The sequence below is a fragment of the Podarcis pityusensis genome, assembly GCF_964106645.2.
Source record: "Podarcis pityusensis genome assembly, chromosome: 6".
Classification (NCBI taxonomy): domain Eukaryota; kingdom Metazoa; phylum Chordata; class Lepidosauria; order Squamata; family Lacertidae; genus Podarcis; species Podarcis pityusensis.
The window spans coordinates 50,369,870-50,390,372 of record NC_138030.1 but is presented as its reverse complement, the minus strand read 5'-3'; the positions used below and the strand labels follow the sequence as shown (position 1 = coordinate 50,390,372).

The 20,503-nt window shown below is 43.0% G+C and overlaps 2 protein-coding genes across 15 annotated transcripts in view; one reads left to right on the top strand and one right to left on the bottom strand.

Annotated features, from left to right (window-relative positions):
* The first annotated feature begins 181 nt into the window (after positions 1 to 181).
* The window catches only part of LOC308479108 (uncharacterized protein), a 46,596-nt gene continuing 26,274 nt past the window's right edge, over positions 182 to 20,503 (top strand). For 2 of the 4 annotated variants that reach the window (XM_081009574.1, XM_081009573.1), the window contains exon 1: positions 182 to 4,635. In XM_081009574.1, the coding sequence (XP_080865700.1) occupies positions 403 to 1,143 (741 nt within the window). In that variant the 5' untranslated portion in view covers positions 182 to 402 and the 3' untranslated portion in view covers positions 1,144 to 4,635. Of the gene's footprint in view, positions 6,078 to 6,615; positions 6,629 to 20,503 lie in introns of those variants that run through there. The other 2 variants (XM_081009575.1, XM_081009576.1) reach the window with 2 other exon arrangements.
* ST3GAL3 (ST3 beta-galactoside alpha-2,3-sialyltransferase 3) overlaps positions 6,759 to 20,503 on the bottom strand; it is a 188,531-nt gene continuing 174,786 nt past the window's right edge. For 10 of the 11 annotated variants that reach the window (XM_081009497.1, XM_081009498.1, XM_081009500.1 and 7 more), the window contains one exon: positions 6,759 to 10,977. In XM_081009497.1, the coding sequence (XP_080865623.1) occupies positions 10,888 to 10,977 (90 nt within the window). In that variant the 3' untranslated portion in view covers positions 6,759 to 10,887. Of the gene's footprint in view, positions 10,978 to 16,747; positions 16,947 to 20,503 lie in introns of all 11 variants that reach the window. The other variant, XR_013987441.1, reaches the window with a different exon arrangement.

Below are 20,503 nucleotides of genomic sequence, written 5' to 3'. Positions count from 1 at the left end.
AAAAATCACATTGGTTTTGCTCAATCAGGTCAAGTTTTTGAGTTATAGCCACATGTCGCTTTTTTACATTTTTGTTCACAACTACACTTGTGTGGAGCATTTTAGAAGAAGTTGGTGGGGGTAAAATGCCATGTTGAATAATTGTTTTGATTGGAAATTATTATTTTAATGACAAGAAGTATTCAGGTTTGATAGTTCTGGGTGATTATGTCGAAAAGAGGTCAGTTTGAAGTCATAAAACCTCGAAATCTTCCATAAATTGGTGCGGCAAAGCATAAAGTTGGGGGATCAAAACCCCTTGCTCACTTGAGTACACTGAAGGAGAACTATGAAGGGGTGAAGTATGTGCTGGAGAAAATTGGTTATGATCAGCATAAGTGGTTTATTTGTGTTGACCTGAAGATGGTGAACTTTTTGTTGGGACAACAGTCTGGCTTCACCAAGTACCTATGTTTTCTGTGCATGTGGGATAGTAGGGACCGTGCTCAGCATTACACGAAGAAGGACTGGCCTGTGCGGGAGGAATTGGTGCCTTGCAGAAAAAGGAACGTCATCAACGACCCTCTGGTGGACAGAGACAGAATACTCTTCCCACCGCTGCACATCAAGCTCGGCTTAATCAAGCAGTTCACCAAGGCTCTGGACAAAGATGGTGACTGCTTCACTTACTTGTGCCAGGCTTTTCCAGGATTGACCATGGAGAAGTTGAAAGCTGGCATCTTTGACGGTCCTCAGATCCGTCAGCTCATCAGAGATCCAGAGTTCGGAAACTCAATGAACAAAGTGGAACTGGAAGCGTGGAAGGCATTTGTTCTGGTAGTGAAGAACTTTCTTGGCAACAATAAGGCCAGAAACTACGCAGAACTTGTCAACAACATGCTGACTGCTTTCAGAAACCTGGGCTGCAACATGAACATCAAGATGCACTACCTATTTTCACATATGGACCGGTTTCCTGAGAACCTGGGTTCAATGAGTGATGAGCAGGGGGAGAGATTCTATCAGGACATGAAAGAGATGGAGACCAGGTATCAGGGTCGCTGGGATGCAGTCATGGTGGCTGACTACTGTTGGACTCTGAAGAGAGACCTCCCTGCCACTGAGCATTCCAGGAGTTCCAAGAAACGGAAGTTCAAGCCCTGAAGTTTGAAAAATGGTGAAGCAACATGCAATTTACGTGTACTTACCTTTATCAATGCCCACCATTCAGTTTTCAGCAATCAATGTTTCTATCAGGTAATCAATATATGTTGTTGGAAAAACATTTTTTTCTCTTAAAATCATATTTAGGATGATATGTGTTGACAAAAATCAGCTGATAATGCCACAAACATGTAATCGATTTTGTCACAAGATCTGATTTTTTCAAATCAACATAGCACAAAAACCTGACCTGATGGAGCGAAACGGATGCCATTTCCTGATTCAGCAGTGCAAAAATACCCTAAATCAGTTGTAGAAATCTAGACAACATTCAAAAAGAAAAAAATTGTTGCCCAGTGTAATATATAGGGTTGTACCTAGGGACCTAAATGAAGAAAGGCATTAAGAACATAAATTCCTGACAGTACGTGATATGCAATTTGCATTAAAAGGTCCTCTCTACATTCTTATGAAAAAAACAACAACCAACCTCAACAACTTACTTTGGCCCAAAACAATTAAGAGCAAATTCTGAAAATGCTTGCAACCTAGTTTATTTTCCCCCACACGTGCTTAGTTTGTTCAGATATTGAGTTCTTCTGTGGCTTATTTTATAGATCTTGTATTAAAGCCTATCTTATAACTCTGTTAATGTCACTGGAGTGGGTTTGTTTGTTTTGATGAGTCATTCTGACAGGAGCATCAGGAGCCATTGAAGTAATGGCTTGAATCTAATCTTCCCTCATTAAAGCAGGTCGTTTAATAGACAGTCAGATTTAAAATATACAGTTATAGGGGAAAACGGGTAATTCCAAAATAACATTCAGGCAGTTCACAATTTCAAATCGTTTAAAAGTTGTATTTTCTTAGGCGATTTGCTGGAGGAAAAGGTGTCTAAACTTCAGCAGAGTTAATTTCTAATAACCAGAACCCACTCCTTGTCCCTTTCAGGGACTTTCAGTGCAATATCAGCAGTAGCTGGCATTTTTCTTCGAAGCAAAAATAGTGGGGGGTTTTCCTTTAAGTTCCCAGGCCCAGCTAAGGTGCTATGCTCCTTTCATTACCACTGACATCACAAAGGAGACCACTCAGGCAACACTGGTAGACAGGTAGCCCTTAACATAGAAAGATATTCTGTGCCTCTCAAGACTGGAAAAGGACTTTCTCCAAGACTTTAGCTGTCTATTTATTTATTAACAGCATTCATGTCCTGCCTTTCTGTCTCAATAGGAGGGTCTCTAGGTAGTTGTTAGTTCAAAATGCTACAAGGCTCTTTGTTGTTTAGGCCTCAGTATGTTGGTTCCTCCCACAGATATCATTGCTGTTGGCACGGACCTTTAGAAGGTGGCTGCAGAAATGTCAAATCACCTATTTTATAATGTCTGTAATGTTAAAAGTGATTTGCCATCAACACTGTGTTTTGTGTTGTTCCTTCTATCCCCCCCCACCTCATCCTTTCTTCAGTTTTTTTTTAGAATACGTAGACGCAGAATTTAACATACTAGTAAGCTGAAGGAGGAGCAGGGTTGTGAGAGAGGAAGCCACGGGAAATGGAGGCTGATTAACATATGTCACACATCACCAGCTTGTATAATTGGGAAGGGGTGAAGGGAATTCTTTTAAACAAACAGTAAAGGGTGGATACAGGGACGCAGGTGGCACTGTGGTCTAAACCACAGAGCCTAGCGCTTGCCGATCGGAAGGTCGACAGTTCAAATCCCTGCGACGGGGTGAGCTCCCGTTGCTCAGTCCCAGCTCCTGCCAATCTAGCAGTTCAAAAGCACATCAAAGTGCAAGTAGATAAATAGGTACCGCTCCAGCGGGAAGGTAAATGGTGTTTCTGTGCGTTGCTCTTGTTTTGCCAGAAGCGGCTTAGTCATGCTGGCCACATGACCCAGAAAAAATTGTCTGCAGACAAAGGTCAGCTCCCTCAGCCAGTAAAGCGAGATGAGCGCCACAACCTCAGAGTCATTAGTGACTGGATTAACTGCCAGGGGTCCTTTACCTTTTTAAAGGGTGGATGAGACAGAAGTATTTTGTGATTTTCGTTTTTATAAATCTCATCCGTGTCTGAGCTCTGGCGTCTTTCTTGACAGCTCAGTGGTTTCTGTACTTTTCTTCAGTGCTTAAATGCAGAACTCACCCAAGGCAAAATAGAGATGGTGTCCCTCCCTCCCCTAGCACCCAAGGCTGGCTGAGTTATTTTGACACCTGAGGCAGAAAATCTCACAAAACACTTCTCCTCAGGAATAATATAAAATAACAATACATTATTTATTGTCCTTTCTTGACTCTCACAATCGACTGCCTAAGGTGGCTCCCTCACTCTGGCCTGCTGGAATGCAGAAACACATATTGATGAGCTAGTTTCACCTTCCCCATAGCAGGTTTACGGCTTTTTCTATAACATGTATATTGCATAAAGGAGATTTGCATGGATGACACACAGTTAGAAGCTATAGGATTACATTATAGAAAATGCCTTAAAAGCATTTGAAGACCTTGATGTTCCGGACATCCCCCCCCTTCCTTCCTTAGGGACAATCAGGTTTGACTTTTATGACCATTGTCTCAGTCCTGTCAACATCCTGATTCGCTTAAGGCCACAGGGCCAATTTCACAGGCAAGTCTCTGTAAATACTTAGCCAAGCCCTGGCAATTCTTTTTAAGAATCATGATGTTTTTATGTTTATATCACCCCAGTAAATCTCTTAATAAAGTATTGTGTGAATTGGGTACTGAAGTTCTATTTGGTTCTTGTAACACGGGTGGGGCATGCCTTGCATTGACTGATCAACTGGATAAACTTGTAGTGCTTGATAAGAATCCAAAATTATTATTCAAGAACAACCTTCTTATGCAATATTTATCTCAGGTTTATTCTCTTCTCTTACTAACTGACACAATGGATGTTTTCCCTAACATTTTAAGGCTGTCCTAAAATTTACATTATGTGGCCTATCCCAATGCAAATGGTATGTCAGGAAGCATTCTGCTTAGACAAAGCCTCAGTGTCCCATTTATCTTATGTAAAAACAACAAAAAATGACTAAAAATAAAATAAAATAAATAGTGAAAACTCTGTTTGGGCTAATCAAGAACAGCAAGTAGCTTCTTCTTTCTTAGTGTAGCTTCTGATCCAGACCCATGTGCATATAAACCTGGCAGAAAACACCAAATGCTTCACATGTAGGACTGAAAGTTCCATGATGTTTTCCTTTTAAGCATGCTGGCAACATAGGAAGTAGCTTTTTGTCATGTCAGACAATTTGTCCATCTAGCCTAGCATTGCCTACTCTGGCAGTGGCTCTGCAAGGCAGATTCTTCCACATCACTTCCTATCTGACCTTTTCAGTGCAAGACACCAGGAATTGAACCAAGGACTTTCCCCACACAAAACTTGTGTTCTGCCACTGAGCTATGGTCCCTTCTTCTCCCCAGTATGTACGTCAGCTGGAAGTGTGGAAGCTGGCCTCAACAGACATCTCAAAGGTACTTGTTTCCACTAGGGATTTCTCAGTACTGAAAAGGAGGACTGCTGTGTGTTGCTTTAAGCTATGTTTAAATCCCTTTTTCTGTTGACGACGGCATGGGCATAGCATTCTCTGTTCCACCTCTTTCTTGTTTTCTCTGTGCATCTCCTGCTCCATCTCTCAATCCACTTGCAGCTTTCTCCTCTCCTCTCATGAACCCTTTCAGGTTTCTCTTTATTTCATATCCATATCAATTTTTTATCCTCTCTCTGGGCTGCCTCAATCCCAGGCTCAGTGAAATAGCTGTCCACTTTCCATCCAAATACACAGGGAGAACACTATTTTCTTACCTTTATATGTTGCTTTTCTTCCATCATGGAACGCATCATGTAATTCCTAGGTGGCTACCCATCCAAGCCCTGACCAGACCCAGACATGCTTAGCTTCAGCCAAGTGGTTGCCCAATGTGCTTTCAGAACATACCTTGGTTCCATGACCACATTCTCCTCCCCCTCCTGCATAACCCTGTTTGTCTCCAAAATTCATCAACTAGTTGAGTAAATTGGGCATTTGGATGGAGAAAAGGATATAGATAGATGGGAAACATTTAAACTAGTTAATGTCTGCAAGGCAAGCTTCTGTTATAGAGGAGCAGACTTATAGCAAGGTGGCAATCCTATACCAAAACTGTCCTGTGGCTGCACATTGTAAAGGGAGGTTGCAGAAACTTGTCCATCACTATGGATATTTGCATCAAGGCACTGTCAATAAGCTTTCAAGAAACCAGACTTTTCCAGAACACAGTTCTGCTTTTCAAAAATATATTTACATCTCATCTTTTCAGGATGTTCCATGCAGCTAAGCATTATAATAAATAAATATCTCTTCAGTTGAGAGGAACTAAAGTATCATGCCCCTAGCCTTACCCATCCCTGGCTTTCAGGGGAGCCTCCCTGGAGTGGTCTAATTATTAAGAGTCAGTCTCAGAACTGTTGAGGAAATGAGTGTGTGCCTCCATTCTAAACAGCAAAACTTTCCCCTATCTTACAGGGAAAGAGACCATTTTACCTGCTTTGTAGCCCAACATGTTCTGCTCCACTTTACTCCGCACCCTTCAAAGATGCAAGAAACAGCTGGATAGCTCAGTCGGCTAGAGTGTGGTGCTGATAATGCCAATGTTGCGGGTTTGATCCCTGTAAGGGACAGCTGCATATTCCTGCATTCCAGGGGGCTGGACTAGATGATCCCCAGCGTCACTTCCAACTCAATGATTCTAAGAAAGCAGAATGAAAGCAGATTTCATGGAAGGCTACCAAGTTTCCACTCTGTGGGCACATCATTACAGTACCTGTTCATGTTCTTGGATCAATATGACTTTATGCAACTCAAAGTGTAGCTGGTGTGACCTGAGCAATGGTAGCAGTCTTTTCCCACATGGCATTCCTACAGCACTAAAACGAACTCTGCACAACTCATCCAGGCTCACTCACACCCCCATCAATTGCAGTTAAGTGATGTGTTTGTATCAGATGAAGCCTCATGAGCTTGTTGTTTGCAGGGATTGAGTACACTGCACAATAAAATATGATATTCTCCAAATAATCCCAGGATGGATATTATGTAAGGTATCTGTCTGCACATAGATACCAGATAGTAGCGACAACAAAAACACACCCAGCTGTGGCATGGCACCATTGGGATCTGTATAGATAAGCTGCAACTTCCTCAGATGACAACAGGTGGCCTCTTATGAGTTTTTGTGAAAGAGTGGTACCTAAAGCCCAGAATACAGATATGTCTGCACATTAAACTATGAAAGCACACCATGTGCTGAGGTCCATAGGTCCATAGTCCATAGCTGCCCAATGTGGTTGAAAATAAGGTTATATACACAAGGCCTAGAGTATCTATTTTCACCCATTTGACTTTTTATGTGGAAATACAGTATAAAGGTGCTCCAGTTTCCTTTTCTCACAGGAACTGCTCCTTATAAATCTAGGAGCTGATTTTTTCTGTGTGATTTCACCAGTAGCTGTTTGCTAACTATGGGAGCGACTCCAGGAACAAGTTGCACCAATCTGTAAGCATCCCTCTGCCTTTTCACTTGAGGGGAGGGGAGGGAGGGAAACACAGACACAGAAATCCAGACAACGTCTTTTATAGTTTTATTGCTTCCATGATATGAATAAGTCACAAGTGACTTGGAGGCTCATATATCACACCACCTCTTTCTTAGCTAAAAAGAAAGTTCAAACAATAGAAACTGCACAATTTAATAAAACTATGCATGTTTCAAGCACATTAACAGGGTGGGCTCCTTCACCATCCACCGCAATGTGGTTCAGTCCCTCTGTAGGATGGGCCAGCAAAGACCCAGAGCTCACTCTAGTACTTTGTACTCCTTGAATGATATAGAAAGACTGTGTTTCTAAACTGTTGATGCCAGGGCAGGTGACTGATAGTGAATGGCATGAACAAGGGTCTCTCTGTGAGATCTGTAAAGCATGTCACCAGCCTCTGTCCATAACAGCTGCAGGCTCACTAGGCTAGCAAAGTTACCTAGGAAGGATTTGCTGTATTCCCACTGAAGCCTACGAAACAACTTGTAAAGTGAAGTTTCTGACATTGAAGAAACAGTCACAAAAATGGAACAGGCATTTAGTAATTATCACAAACAATTAAGTTTTCGCATTATTTCTGTAGGAAATGCCTGAAGGCAACTGTAAAGCTCCCAGCTATGATGATCAGACAAATGGTATACATCAGTGGGTAATTCCAGTGTAAACCACATTCCTTCAGAGTCCAAGGCTAAGGGAAATCAGGGAGCAGCAGAAGATCCTGCTATCTATCTCCTGTGCAACATCTTCCCCATCCCAAGGTATGCTATTGCTGGGTTACCTTGGGTAAAGTACTCTCTCCCTGTTTCAGTTCAGCTATCTGCAAATTATAGAACTGCAACATTTAATCTATTAACTGGTTTGATTACTCAGTTAAAACACTGAAGAAGTGTCCAGATTAATTTGGCAGATTTTTTTAAAAAAAGTATTACATTTAATACAAATACTTGTAAGAAATAGTGATGCCAAGCATAATCTTAACAGAGGCATCATCCTTTCCCATCAAACAAGAGGGAATGCCTCTTCTAAGATGATTTTAGCAATGACATACATGTGCACTGAGCAACGGAAGCATGATTTTATTTTATTTTTTGCTTCTGAACTATATACAAATCTGATTAATTGACTGAAACTCATATAATAAGCTTTCTTCTTAACTGGGTGACAGCCCTACTAAAATTGGAATAATTGCAAATTTTACATTATTATTATGAAGTTGAGAGAAATAAGATTTGTAAAATATTAGGAATACTCAGTTTTACCCTTTTGCACGTGCAGGTGAGTTAACATTTGCCAATGAGCAATGTCTGTTTTTCTCCTCTGGGTAGCAACCTTAGCTCAGAATGGAGGTGGACTGAGGGCATAGCCTCTGTGTATCAGTGATCCTTTCCTGACAAATGTTCCTCTTTTGCACATGTCGTAGGAACGGTACATGACTAATGGGATAGAAAGTGCATGCACTTAGGGGCAGCAAATGCACTAAAATAGCATAGATTGGCAGGAAAGAGAGTTCAACCCACTTCTTATCACTCTACCATTACATCCAGAAAAGTGGCAGTGGCTCCATTTCCACTCTAAGAATCCACAAGTGTAGCTCTCTGGCCAGGACCCTGAGGTAACTGATCCAGGGCAGGATAATAAAATGGACTCAACACAGAGCACAGGAACTAACAACATTATCATCTTAATACTTTTTCAGCACATCACTCTTGATGGACTAATGCCATAGCCTTGCTTTCTGTGTGGCTTGATTGCCAATAGGAGGCTTAGCACTGGTCAATATGGTGGAGGCCTGCTCCCCAATTCTACAACTCGTTCACACTCTTTGGGCCTATCAGAACACACACATACCTCCCATCCAGGCTATGTACAGTGATGAATGAATGACATATTTTTCAGAAACTTTTATAATCTTGGAAATTTCTCATTGATTCATGGAGCTGAAATAGCTCTCCCAGGAACGCTGCAAACCCAGCTTTAGAAACTACGGAAGTGGAAGTTAACATGATTTGAGTACCAGTTCAAAATGAACCAGTGTGACTTGGGGAAAACAGAGCATCTGAGGGCAATTATGCTCCACTCTTCTGGCCTGGGCAGCAATTCCAATTCAGTTTTGAATCTCACAAGAAAGCATTCAAGTAGGCAAAATTTGGATGGATATATATTTTTGCCCAGCTGTGTTGCTGGATGCTTAGCAAACCAGGTCTGACATTTCTGAAAACTATCAGGAGGTTAGTGGAGCAGATAAACAAATAATAGAGATGTATTCAAATGCGCTAATTCCAATACAAGAAGGGCTGGCTACAAATTCAATACTTCACACTCCAGCTCATTACTCTCAGCCAACAAGGGCCAACAAACAAAGCAGCCATCCTCTCCTATGAGGAGCTGCCATTCAAGCCTGACACACTTTGATGCACATGCAAGGAAAACTGCACACTTGGGAAGCTCTGCCAGGCTCAACTCAACTCCTGCCCAGAGTATGTCAGCTTGTGCGTTTTGGGTCAGTAAAAGTTAAAAATGCCAACATTCAGGAAATGCTTTTACCTTAAGTAGTCCTACAGAGGTACAGGGTCAGTGGAGGCAGAGGTTAACTAGCCTGGGGACTTAAGTTAGCTCTTGTATCATTAACTAATTCCGTAACTATGCTCTTACCTTTCCAAATGACCCTGAAAAACAATTATGGAAATGCACACTCACATTGCAGAATACAGGGTAACACCACTGGCATACACAGAATAAACATTCTTCATGTCTATCTGCATAACAAGAGTTGTTCAGATTCTCATATCCTCTCTGTGCAAGGAAAGGCAAGCCAATGATTTTAATGCACTGTTGAACCTCACGTCAATGCAAAATATATTCGTATTTTAGAAGAGGAGGCGTAAGAGCCCCCGAGAAAGCTTCTTGGGTGCACAGATCCCCAGACAAATTATGCCATTTGACCCTTCCCACTGTTTGGTCACTTTGCACAATATATTTCTAACCTTTCCAAAACAAATGGAACACACTTGTGCAAATAGTGCATCTGACACTTAGGGCACAGGAATACAAATACACCTCTCTGTCCCCTTTAAAAGGATGCAGAAGGATTTGGTAACAGACTGAGTTAAACACCTGACACATGGAAGCTAAAAATGGGGTAATTGCAGGCCAGGCAATTTCTATCAGTATCTCCAGAGGAGCTTAAACACTATCAAGGTAGTAACCACTTAAAATAGAATACAACCGAATGAGTGTAAAATTTCTGGCACCATTAGTTGCTGAACACTGGTGAAACTTCATATTTTAGGACAATTTCTGACCTGATCCAAAAATAAATTATTCCCTCCCCAAGCAAAAAAACAAAAACAAAAAAGTACAGAACACTTCAGAACCATGATGCAGTTGCCACAGAAAACAAATATTTTGGGGTTTCTTCCAGCAGGGCCTGTGGCTAACCTACCAAACAGGTAGAAATCCCCCAGCACATTGAAGTGAGTTCTGTGAACAATGGCTAAAAATGCAGCCTGGTGAATGTTGGCAGCAGTGGCTGCTGCATGAGAAGCAGGGAGTCTGAAGATCCAATAGACCTCTAATTGCTCCATCTAGGGCAAAGTGAGGCCACAATACTTTTAAATTATAGCAGCACCAACAACAGACAATTCTTGGACGGATTCAAGCCCTGCAAAGGGGCTGTGGCTGGCACAGAGGCAGGCTAAGTGCAACACCAGGTCAGGTGTCCCATGGGGCTGGTGCACAGGCCAGGCTCCACTTGATATATTTAGTGTGATTCTCAAGAGTTTCTTTATATATATATATGCATGTATATATATAAAATAATGCATTGGACATTCAAACACTGCTGCCTCCGGCCTGGCTCCTGTTCCCATTTGGCACAATTTTGTTTTGTTTTTCCACTCTGTTCTCTCCAGTGATATTCCATCTCAAGAACAAGATCCTCTTGCAGTTCCGTGTGTGCGACCTGCCCCCTCAGGCCAGTAGCCGCTGCTCCCCTGTGAGCCCTGGTGCAGGCAGGCAGAGCAGGCCAGGGAGACTTTTCAAGGGCACCGTGTGTCTCTAAAAAGCCGGGATTCTTGCCAAGGACCTCTTGCTGCCCTTGTCCTCAGCTGTATGCATGTAGCTGTGCAATTCCGCACACTGGCTGCGCCTCCTCATATTCCACTGGTGAGGTCTGTGATTACTCGAGCTTTCACCAGCTTTCGTAGAAACTCCTTCTCCCGCTGTATATTGTGCGTCCAGGACTGCAGGGAGTGGGGAGTGGAAAAGGAAAGAGAAAAAGTGAAGAAAAAGTAAATCACTGCCCCGTTTCAGGTTTGTAAAGCTCTACTGTTAGTCTGAGAGCTCCGATCACAGAGGCCAGACCAAGACTTTGCCCTATACAGGTGCATTCAAAGGCTTTTTGCTCTTGAGGCATCATTGTGACACTTAAAAAAAAAAAAATGGAATAGCTGCTCAGCAGCCACATGTCATGGTGTAGCATGCTTTCTCTTAAATTAATCCAAAATTCTTTGCCATATTATTATTGCTATTATTTATTACCCCTGAAGGACCAGGTGTGCAGCCTGGGAGTCATTTTGGACTCACAGCTGTCCATGGAGGCGCATTCATGGAGGTCAATTCTGTGTCCTGGGCAGCTGTTTATCAGCTCCATCTGGTACGCAGGTTGAGACCCTACCTGCCCGCAGACTGTCTTGCCAGAGTGGTGCATGCTCTGGTTATCTCTCGCTTGGACTACTGCAATGCGCTTTACGTGGGGCTACCTTTGAAGGTGACCTGGAAACTACAACTAATCCAGAATGTGGCAGCTAGACTGCTAACTGGGAGTGGCTGCCAAGACCACATAACATCGGTCTTGAAAGACCTACATTGGCTCCCAGTACTGGGAGTATGTTTCTGAGCACAATTCAAAGTGTTGGTGCTGACCTTTAGAGCCCTAAATGGCTTCAGTCAAGTATACCTGAAGGAGTGTTTCCATCCCCATCGTTCTACCCGGACCCTGAGGTCCAGCTCCGAGGGCCTTCTGGCGGTTCGCTCACTGTGAGAAGCCAAGTTACAGGGAACCAGGCAGAGGGCCTTCTCGGTAGTGGCACCTGCCCTGTGGAACGCCCTCCCACCAGATGTCAAAGAGAAAAACAACTAATGTTTGATGGATTACTGTATTTTAATATTTTGTTGGAAGCCGCCCAGAGTGGCTGGGGAAGCCCAGCCAGATGGGCGTGGTATAAATTATTATTATTATTATTATTATTATTATTATTATTATTCCCAAAAACATAACATGTTTTGCAATAAATGATTGGAAAATGTGCTGGCAAAATGTGGGATAACACTTGCTTTAATGCAACATCATCTAACCTCCTCACAGACAAGCCAGAACGAGTGGTTATTAAGTAGACAGCATTGTCTAATCACCCTGCAAACAAATCAGGATGAATGTTTCATAAACAAGTCATCTGGAAGCACAGGAGGAAGCAAATGTGACAACAGAGCCCTCTCAATCAAAGCAATGATCTAAAGGCACTGGACTATCTATCTATCTATCTATCTATCTATCTATCTATCATCTATCCATTTATATACCACCCTTAAACCTTTGGTTTACTTTTAAACCAATTTATTCTATTTATATTCCGCCTTTAAATCAGATGGTGTACAATGTAATATCTTTAAAAATCCACTAAAATACACATAGAAATATAAAAATGACATCTATAGTATCTAAGAAGGCCTAGGAAGGCTTGGGTAAACAGATACGTATGTACCAGCTGATGAAAAGGTGGGTTCCAAAGGATGGGTGTTATAACAGAGAAAACTAGCCTCCATGTAGTCACAAGATGAATCCATAGGGCTTCTTCAGATTACCACAGTCTGAGCAAGGTCTTATTGCCAGCCAGTTTGGTGTTAATTAACAGCACCACTAGACTGGAGGGTACAGTAGCTAATACCAGGCACCTGGAAGATAAATGAAGGACCAAAAGTGGAAATAGTAACCCTATGTATTCTTCCCCTAATATGGATTATGAATCTTCTGTATAACATAGATAGCCCTCTTAACACCACTTTTTTGTTATTGCTATAAGCTGTAGGTCCCTTCCTTCAATATGCAATTAGGGATGGAGAGGCAATCTTAGCTGCACTTAGAATCGTAGAATTGGAAGGGACCCTGGGGGTTATGCAGTCCAAAGCCCTGAAATGCAGGCATCTCAACAATATCATACACGACCAATGGCCATCTAAATTCTGCTTAAAAACCTCAAAGGAAGTCAAGTCCACTAAATCTGATAGGTGAAAGGTCTACTTAGACATGGAAGGCAGAGCTATTGCCCACTGTATACCTAAAAGGGCATAGCCCTCATGGGCAGGCAAGTAAAGAGGGAGGAGTTAGAGTGTGCATGTCTCAGGGATGACTGACTGGAAGGAGGACGATAACTTATAAGAGAATAAGAAACAGGTGAGAGAGGGAGAAGGACAAGAGCAAGAAAGATTGTGTGCTGGGCACACACAGAAAAGGAAGGGACTAAAGAGGATATATCAGAGAAAAGATGAGAGAAAGATATTCTGATTGGTTAGTGAAGTGTAGGTGTGCTGGATGAAGAAGTGTTGGAATTTACAAGCCTAATTGTTGTCAAAAAGTATCTGGTTAATTGTACTGTGGTAAAGTTTCTTATAATGTTTGTTAAAACATTTTCTTGGTGTTTCTATTCTTTGAACACCACATTTAAATCTAAAGGTGAAAATATATAAAAGCCAGAATTACAAATTTGGGATTCAATTGCATTGCATTCCAACAGTTTCTGGAGGCACCTGCTGAAAGCAGCATAATGTCCTTTTCTATGGAAGTAATGTGATGATACAGAGCAATGCAGTGGTTTGTAGTTCTCCAGGAGCTGTTATTTTCTGGATCAGCCCCTATGATGAACGCAGCTGAATAAATAAAATAAACAGAGAGCTTCATGCAGCGCACAAAACGGCAGCCAGACTATATTCTTACAGCCTCTCACTTCCAGCTCTTCTTGATTATGCCCTAACCAATCATTCAGATGCATCTTCAACTACACCTTCACCTGCAGAAACAATTGACATATATTCTATTAACATAGCCTGAAAACAATGGATGCAAATGCCTTTCCCTCAACCAAGAAAAGACATTCCTCTCTTGTTCTAGCACCCCCAAATAGTGAATTACCAATACTTCTTTCCTTTCATCTACTTCTTTATGGATGCTAGAAAGCAAACAGAAGCTGAGCTTGAGAATACTGGGAGCTGTACTGTATCTAATAGGTTAATCATGCAGAACATTTCAGAGATGGTTATTACTGGGCCATGAAGACAGCTAATCACTATCTCGTGCCGTGGCTGGCAGAGAGTGAGCAACAGAGGCAGAGCTGAGGTCATTGGTATGTAGCCTCTGTTCTCCACAAGGCTAAGGAGAATCTGCCTAAAATCTCAGTCTTCTCTGAATCAGAGTTACACTTGCCAAGCAGGCATGCACTAACTACAGCTTGTTGCAAAGTGGTAAAGTTTGAGTAACAAATCCCAGAAGCTGCTTGTCTGAGTTAGTCAGTATCTTCATCCAATACCACAGTGACAAATTCTTTGCCTCAGAGAGATACAAGCTTCTCTCTCTATATATGAGATGTGGTTTAGTCATGCTGGCCACATGACCCGGAAAGCTGTCTGTGGACAAACACCGGCTCCCTCGACCTGAAGTGAGATGAGCACCGCACCCCATAGTCAAATTTGACTGGACTTAACCATCCAGGGGTTCTTTCCTTTACTTATGCTCCCCAGGATAAACTGAGTCATATACAGAGGTACCTCAGGTTACATACGCTTCAGGTTACAGACTCTGCTAACCCAGGAATAGTGCTTCAGGTTAAGAACTTTGCTTCAGGATGAGAGCAGAAATTGTGCTCCGGCGGCGCGGCGGCAGCAGGAGGCCCCATTAGCTAAAGTGGTGCTTCAGGTTAAGAACAGTTTCAGGTTAAGTACAGACCTCTGGAACGAATTCAGTACTTAACCTGAGGTACCACTGTATACAGGAATGCACTGTCACTATTCAAACATTAGTCTTCTAACAAATAGGCAAAATAAGCACATCATCAACTAGGATAATTGCAGTGAAACCTCTGATGTTAATACCCAATGCCCCCTTGTTTTACAAAGGAAATTAGGATGCACTGTTGGAAGGAGTGCAGAAATTCCCAAAGAGGGACTTGGGCAGATAGGCATCTTGCCCAGCTGACAGAAACAGACAGCTGGAAAGTGAATGTCAAACAGTCTCAAACAGACATAGGGACCAAGTTTAGAAAAGATGCATATTACAGAAATCTTTATCCATGGGTCTCTGATCTTTCTCATCATATCCACAGCCCCAATGTCATTCATTGACAGCTGCCTCTAATTATGAAACTTCTCTTTATTGTAATGGCAGAACACAAAGTAGCCTTCTCATCTCTGCATCATGTGTCATGGCCTCACACTGCCTGACCCAGCCTTTTGGCACATGATGAAGACTGATAAGTCACACCCAACCTGCCTTAGCGGTAGTGCTGGATATTTGCATTTAACATGTGGGATTCTGGGATATCATATGCAAATAAAATACAAATCCCCAGGATCTATTTCACCCTGGTGAACATTCCACCATGCCAAGAGAGCTATGTACACTGATACCTGGACTGAATATTACTGATACTGCATATCATTGCAACAAGCATCTGTTGTTTTAATATTAAGGCTGGCATGTTGAGCATCTACTTGTGGTACCACTGAAAAGGCTGCATTAGCTATGTCTGTCATTTGCCATAACAGTTGGTTCCCTAGCTAAAAGCTTTTCCAGGGATCTGGGAACAAAGTTGCAGTTGTTGATCTTGGTGAGACTATTTGCCACAAGTGAGCCCCTCACCTGCATCAAGAAACACAGCAAGGTGCCATGGTCCACATAAATAATTTTAGCTAAGTGTTGGGACATACCAATCTGAGGGGAAAAGAAGAGGCTCATCCCCGCTCCATCTATGGTTACCAATTATAGAAGAAAATCTTCTTACTGCAAATGGCTAATCAGGCAAATAAAACTGCATTCCTGCATTTAGCTAAGATTAGAAGAGTGAGGGTAAGGTGGGAGTGATGAACTGAAACCCATGCTGTCCTTTCTGAGAAAGAAAGATGACCAAGTAGGCAGAGGCATTTGAAACACATTGGCTATTGATGTCACTGGTGGAACTGAGCCTCCCATGAGAACATATATACTACAGAGGGAACTCCATCACAGGGATGTTCATTACTTGGAGCATGTAATGAATGGGAAGCCATTCCAAAAAAGTAATTAACCCTACTTGGGATGCCTCAGACAACATGGTAGTATGAACCATTTCCCTCTTACTGCTAGTTATGACTTGGGATGAGTTACACTGGTCACAAATTCTGTTCAGGTGGCTTAGAAAGAGTGCATTGTCTACTTCAGCTTTCCCATCTGTCCTACTACCACAGGTGGGTCATTTCCAGCCTGATTTCCTGCTAATGGTGGGGTTTCCTGTTACTCTTTGCAGTGAGGCAGAGCTATCTGCAATCAAATGCATGTGCCAACAACAGCAGGGGTGTCAGGAGAATGTGTGGTTCAGTGGAACACAAAATTGATTTAGCTCCCTGGTTTCATGTTCTGTACCTCATTGGTCCTGTTCGCTAGGCTCTTGCTGCAGTGAACTGACTCCAGTTATGGCAGATGACTTGAACTGATTAGAAGGATTTAGCCACGTGATGGTAACATACCCCAAACTCTCTTTTGTCAGTATAAGGAGCATAAACCCAGGGCTTCTACAGAAGAGCCATGCTGTCAGAACAATATTAGCCTCAGGCAACCCATGATTATTATTATTGGAACTGAGCCCTGGAGAAACATGCTTGTAGCCTGCTAGACAAACTTCTCAGCCCACTCCTTTCATGCTCCCCCTTTCCCAGTCTCCCATTTCCAATGAGGACTCTGAACTGTTCTCAGTTGTGCAAACAAACCTGCTGAAGGTCTGAGGGGATGGCAGAAATTACAGATTTCTGTGTTTTCCAGCCAGAATGCTCCATGTGGTGTAAAAAATCTCTTCCTGCTCTCTGGGGATCAAGATAGGATTTCCTCTGTTTACAGTCTTGATTGGACTGTCTGATATTGTGCTCTGTCAGTGGTAACAGGAGCAATGGGAGATGATAGAAATCTGCTCTGCAAAACAAAAGGTGAAATGCATTTCTTGGAATTCTGGGTGCATTCACTGTAAGCAAGCGTGAAAGAGTGTGGGCTGGGGCAAGGGGAACAATAGGAGGGGCCAACATAACATGAACTCAGTAACTGTCCCTTCATTTGCATTTTTATTTAATTATCTATGTAGCCTTTAGAATGTCTTAAATACGTGCAAATGAATAATATCCACTTCCTCTTTTATATAAGGTACTGCCTCCATGTACAAATAGCAAATGGAGAACTGTGCCAGGTTTGATAATGATGCGTGATAAACCAACTCAACAGGAGGAAAAGCTGCCCAGCTACAGCCAATTAGCCTCACTGCAGTTGCTGGACCCCTGTTATCAGACATACTTATCTTGATGACCAGCACACCAAAATCCCATAAAGATTAAATCGCAGGAGGAAAACCTATAAGAAGACAGCCCCTGTTGCTTAAGAATGGCAGGCTGGGAGGGTCGTTTCCTGAAATGCCCTGATACTAATGCATTTGCCACCTGACAGAAAGCCAGCCATATGTCCAGGAAACTGTGCTGCTGCCTTGCAGCGGTAAAAGCTCCCTATTGACCATCTGTGGACACCCAACTTTACCGTCCCCTCCCCTGAGGTTAAGTAGCTCTTTTCTGGCTAATGAGCCACACGCAGGATCATACCTGCCAAGTTATTTTGTGCTGAACTTAGTATTTAATCTCCACTTTCTTTTCCTGCATGCCTCTTGTATAGAAGTCTCAAACAGGGACATTTTTCTAGTACACATAGGGAAGCATAATCTGCAGCTATGGGAGGGAGGGGGGTGGAGAGTGGCCAAAGACAAGGGATCTTAGGGTCTCTGGACATCTAATACTGAGGAAAGAGTGAATTTTGGCAGAGGTGTGAAATGCTGAATCTGCTGAAATGCCTTCTTCCACACAAACATTTACAAGTTCTGTATGTGTTTACCCTCAGCTCTACAGCTGAGGAAGGGAAATAGAAATGACACTCTTAATCAAGTCATATTCTTGAATTAAAAACCTGGGGGTTCACTTGGATAATTTATTTGAAGACATTGATGGGCATTACTCAGCATACCTACTCTTTGGTTCTTCTTGTCTTTTATAGCTCAATATTTAGAGCATTTACTAAAAAGTAAACGCAAATGAGCAAAATGGGACTTACGTCTTGTCAAAATGGCTGTAGGGTTAAACTAGGGCACTCTAGGCCTCTCTATATCGCCCTTGGGCCTCTCCCCATGCCCTGTCCTTCATTGGCCCTGCTCCACCCCTCCTTTTGCCTGGCTGGAATGTGCCCTTGAAGAGTGATAATGCCTCTAACTTGCCTGGATGGAAAAATGCACGTGCAGAAATGCCTAGGGAATGGCCTCAGTCTAGCCCAGAGGTTTTCAACCTTTTTGAGTCCACGGCTCCCTTGACCAGCTACATTCTTTCTGTGGCTCCCCTATGGGGAAACACACTTCACACCTCAGAAATCCAGTTATTTCAACCCTTGCCTGCAGATCCAGCAGCCCATCGCCCCTTTTTGAACACCCTCTGTTGTGGAGTGTTCCCTCAGCATCCTCTCCTCTCCTCTCCCCTCTCCTTGGGAGTCCTGCGGGCAGCCACCATGGCCGCTCTGGCCTCTGAGCTACCCCACACACACCCCAAAGAGAGGTGACTCCTCACATCACCCCATAGGAGCCTGAGAAGAGGATGCCTCCAGCCTTAGCAGCCCGATGGAGACTGGCAGAAGGTGAATGTGAGGCCACCAATTTACTCACCTTGGGAGGTAGCAGTGGCAGCAGCAGGAGCTGCTGGGCATGCATGGCGGAAAAGCAGAATGTGCCCCTTCAGCACCGGGCATTAAGCTCCCAGGCACACAGCAAGCACAAGAAAGGCCAACATGGCACCTGCCTGCCTGCCTGCCTGCCTGGCCTCTCACTTGTCTGTCCATTCCCAACAGCAAGGGCTGACAGACTGGCTGGCTGGGCTCCCTCATCCACCTGCTTGCTTATCTGAGGCTGCCTCTGCTCCTGGCAACCAGCACCCCTCACCAGCATTCGCCTGTGGAGCTTGGAGCCAGGGCTGCTACAACGAACAGCCGCACAAGCCTTTGGGAGGCAGAGACGTAAGAAGGCATCAGAGGAGGGAGGGAAGGAAAGAGGGACAGAGGCCAGTATTGTCTGCGGTACCCCGACCATCATTCAAGGCACACTGGTTGAAAACCCCTGGTCTACTGTACAAGGGCAAGAGTCACAACTGTTGCTACACCCATTTTTTGCCTCTAGCAATGCTCACCACTGACATGCACACTCTGGAAGGTTGTCCATGAGGTAATGTGGCCTTTGGGTTGAAAAAACATTTCCCACCCTTTGGAGTACAGTTTTAATGCAGTGAGGAGCTGACACTTGACTGCTCAAATGATGTTAGTTAGATGTGAGCAAGTAACTTTACACCAAGATTAAACTAGATCTGGGTAGGAGGAACCAATTCTCCTATTGAGAGCTCTTGAGATTCAGCTTGATTCTGCCCCCATGTGGCTGGCAAAGGATGTGCCTTAGGAACAAGAAATACTACTATTGATTGGGAACCATGGTACTGTACTGCTTTTTAAAAACCACTTTCTATAGTGGGGAATGCATTCAAAAGGACACTTTTAGCTATATAAATTACAAGTGCAAGACTGTTTAAAAATGCAAATTCTACATTCAAGTTATGCCAAAAGTCTGCAATCCCCCAAAATTGCAATTGCATTAGGAAAATGTGGCATAGTTCTATATTTTTCTAATTTGACTGCTCTATTATTGTGGTAGAAGTATTTAAAATTCTGAATTACTCATTTCCACCCAGAGAATTCCCCAGGGAATTATCAAAATCAGAGAAGCAACAGATTATGTACGCAGAAGGACAAACTGGGGAGAAGATGAGGGATGATGACACTACTAGAATCTGTAGGGAAGCTATTGCTTCACCCTGATTATTAGAAACACTACTCAGGCCCTTTCTGGCTTTCAAGAATGTTATCAACAAGCATGGCTAATGGCCAGTGATGATGAGAGTTGAAGTTCAGCAACATTTGGAGGGTCAGAGTTTCCCCACACCTGCTATAGAGGATCATTTATGCTAGTCTGTTTTTTTACTAAGGAGCAGAAAAAAGCCAAAAAGCAGAAAGTGTGTGTGTGTGTTTGTAGCTGAAGAGACAGATAGATAAAAAGTGTGGTGAGTGGGTGGGTTGGGGGGAAGAGAATGAACCACATCAGTCATCACTGCAGCCACCTAAAAATGTACCTGCACCTTTTGCAGATCACGATGCCTCAACCCTTTGCCTCCCAAAAGTGACCCTTCTTTCAGCCAGTGCTGTTTCTTGCATTCCCAGAGCTATTCACCAGGAAGGCTTGAAGAGCAGCCATGCTGCCAGACCATAAGTCACTAGGCAGGTTTATATAATGTTTTGAAAGGAGTTTCGCTCTTCATACTTACCAGCAATTACTGGGATTCACTGTGGATAACAATGTGGCACATATTCTCTCATACTTCTTTAACTTTAACTAATAGTGACACAAGAAA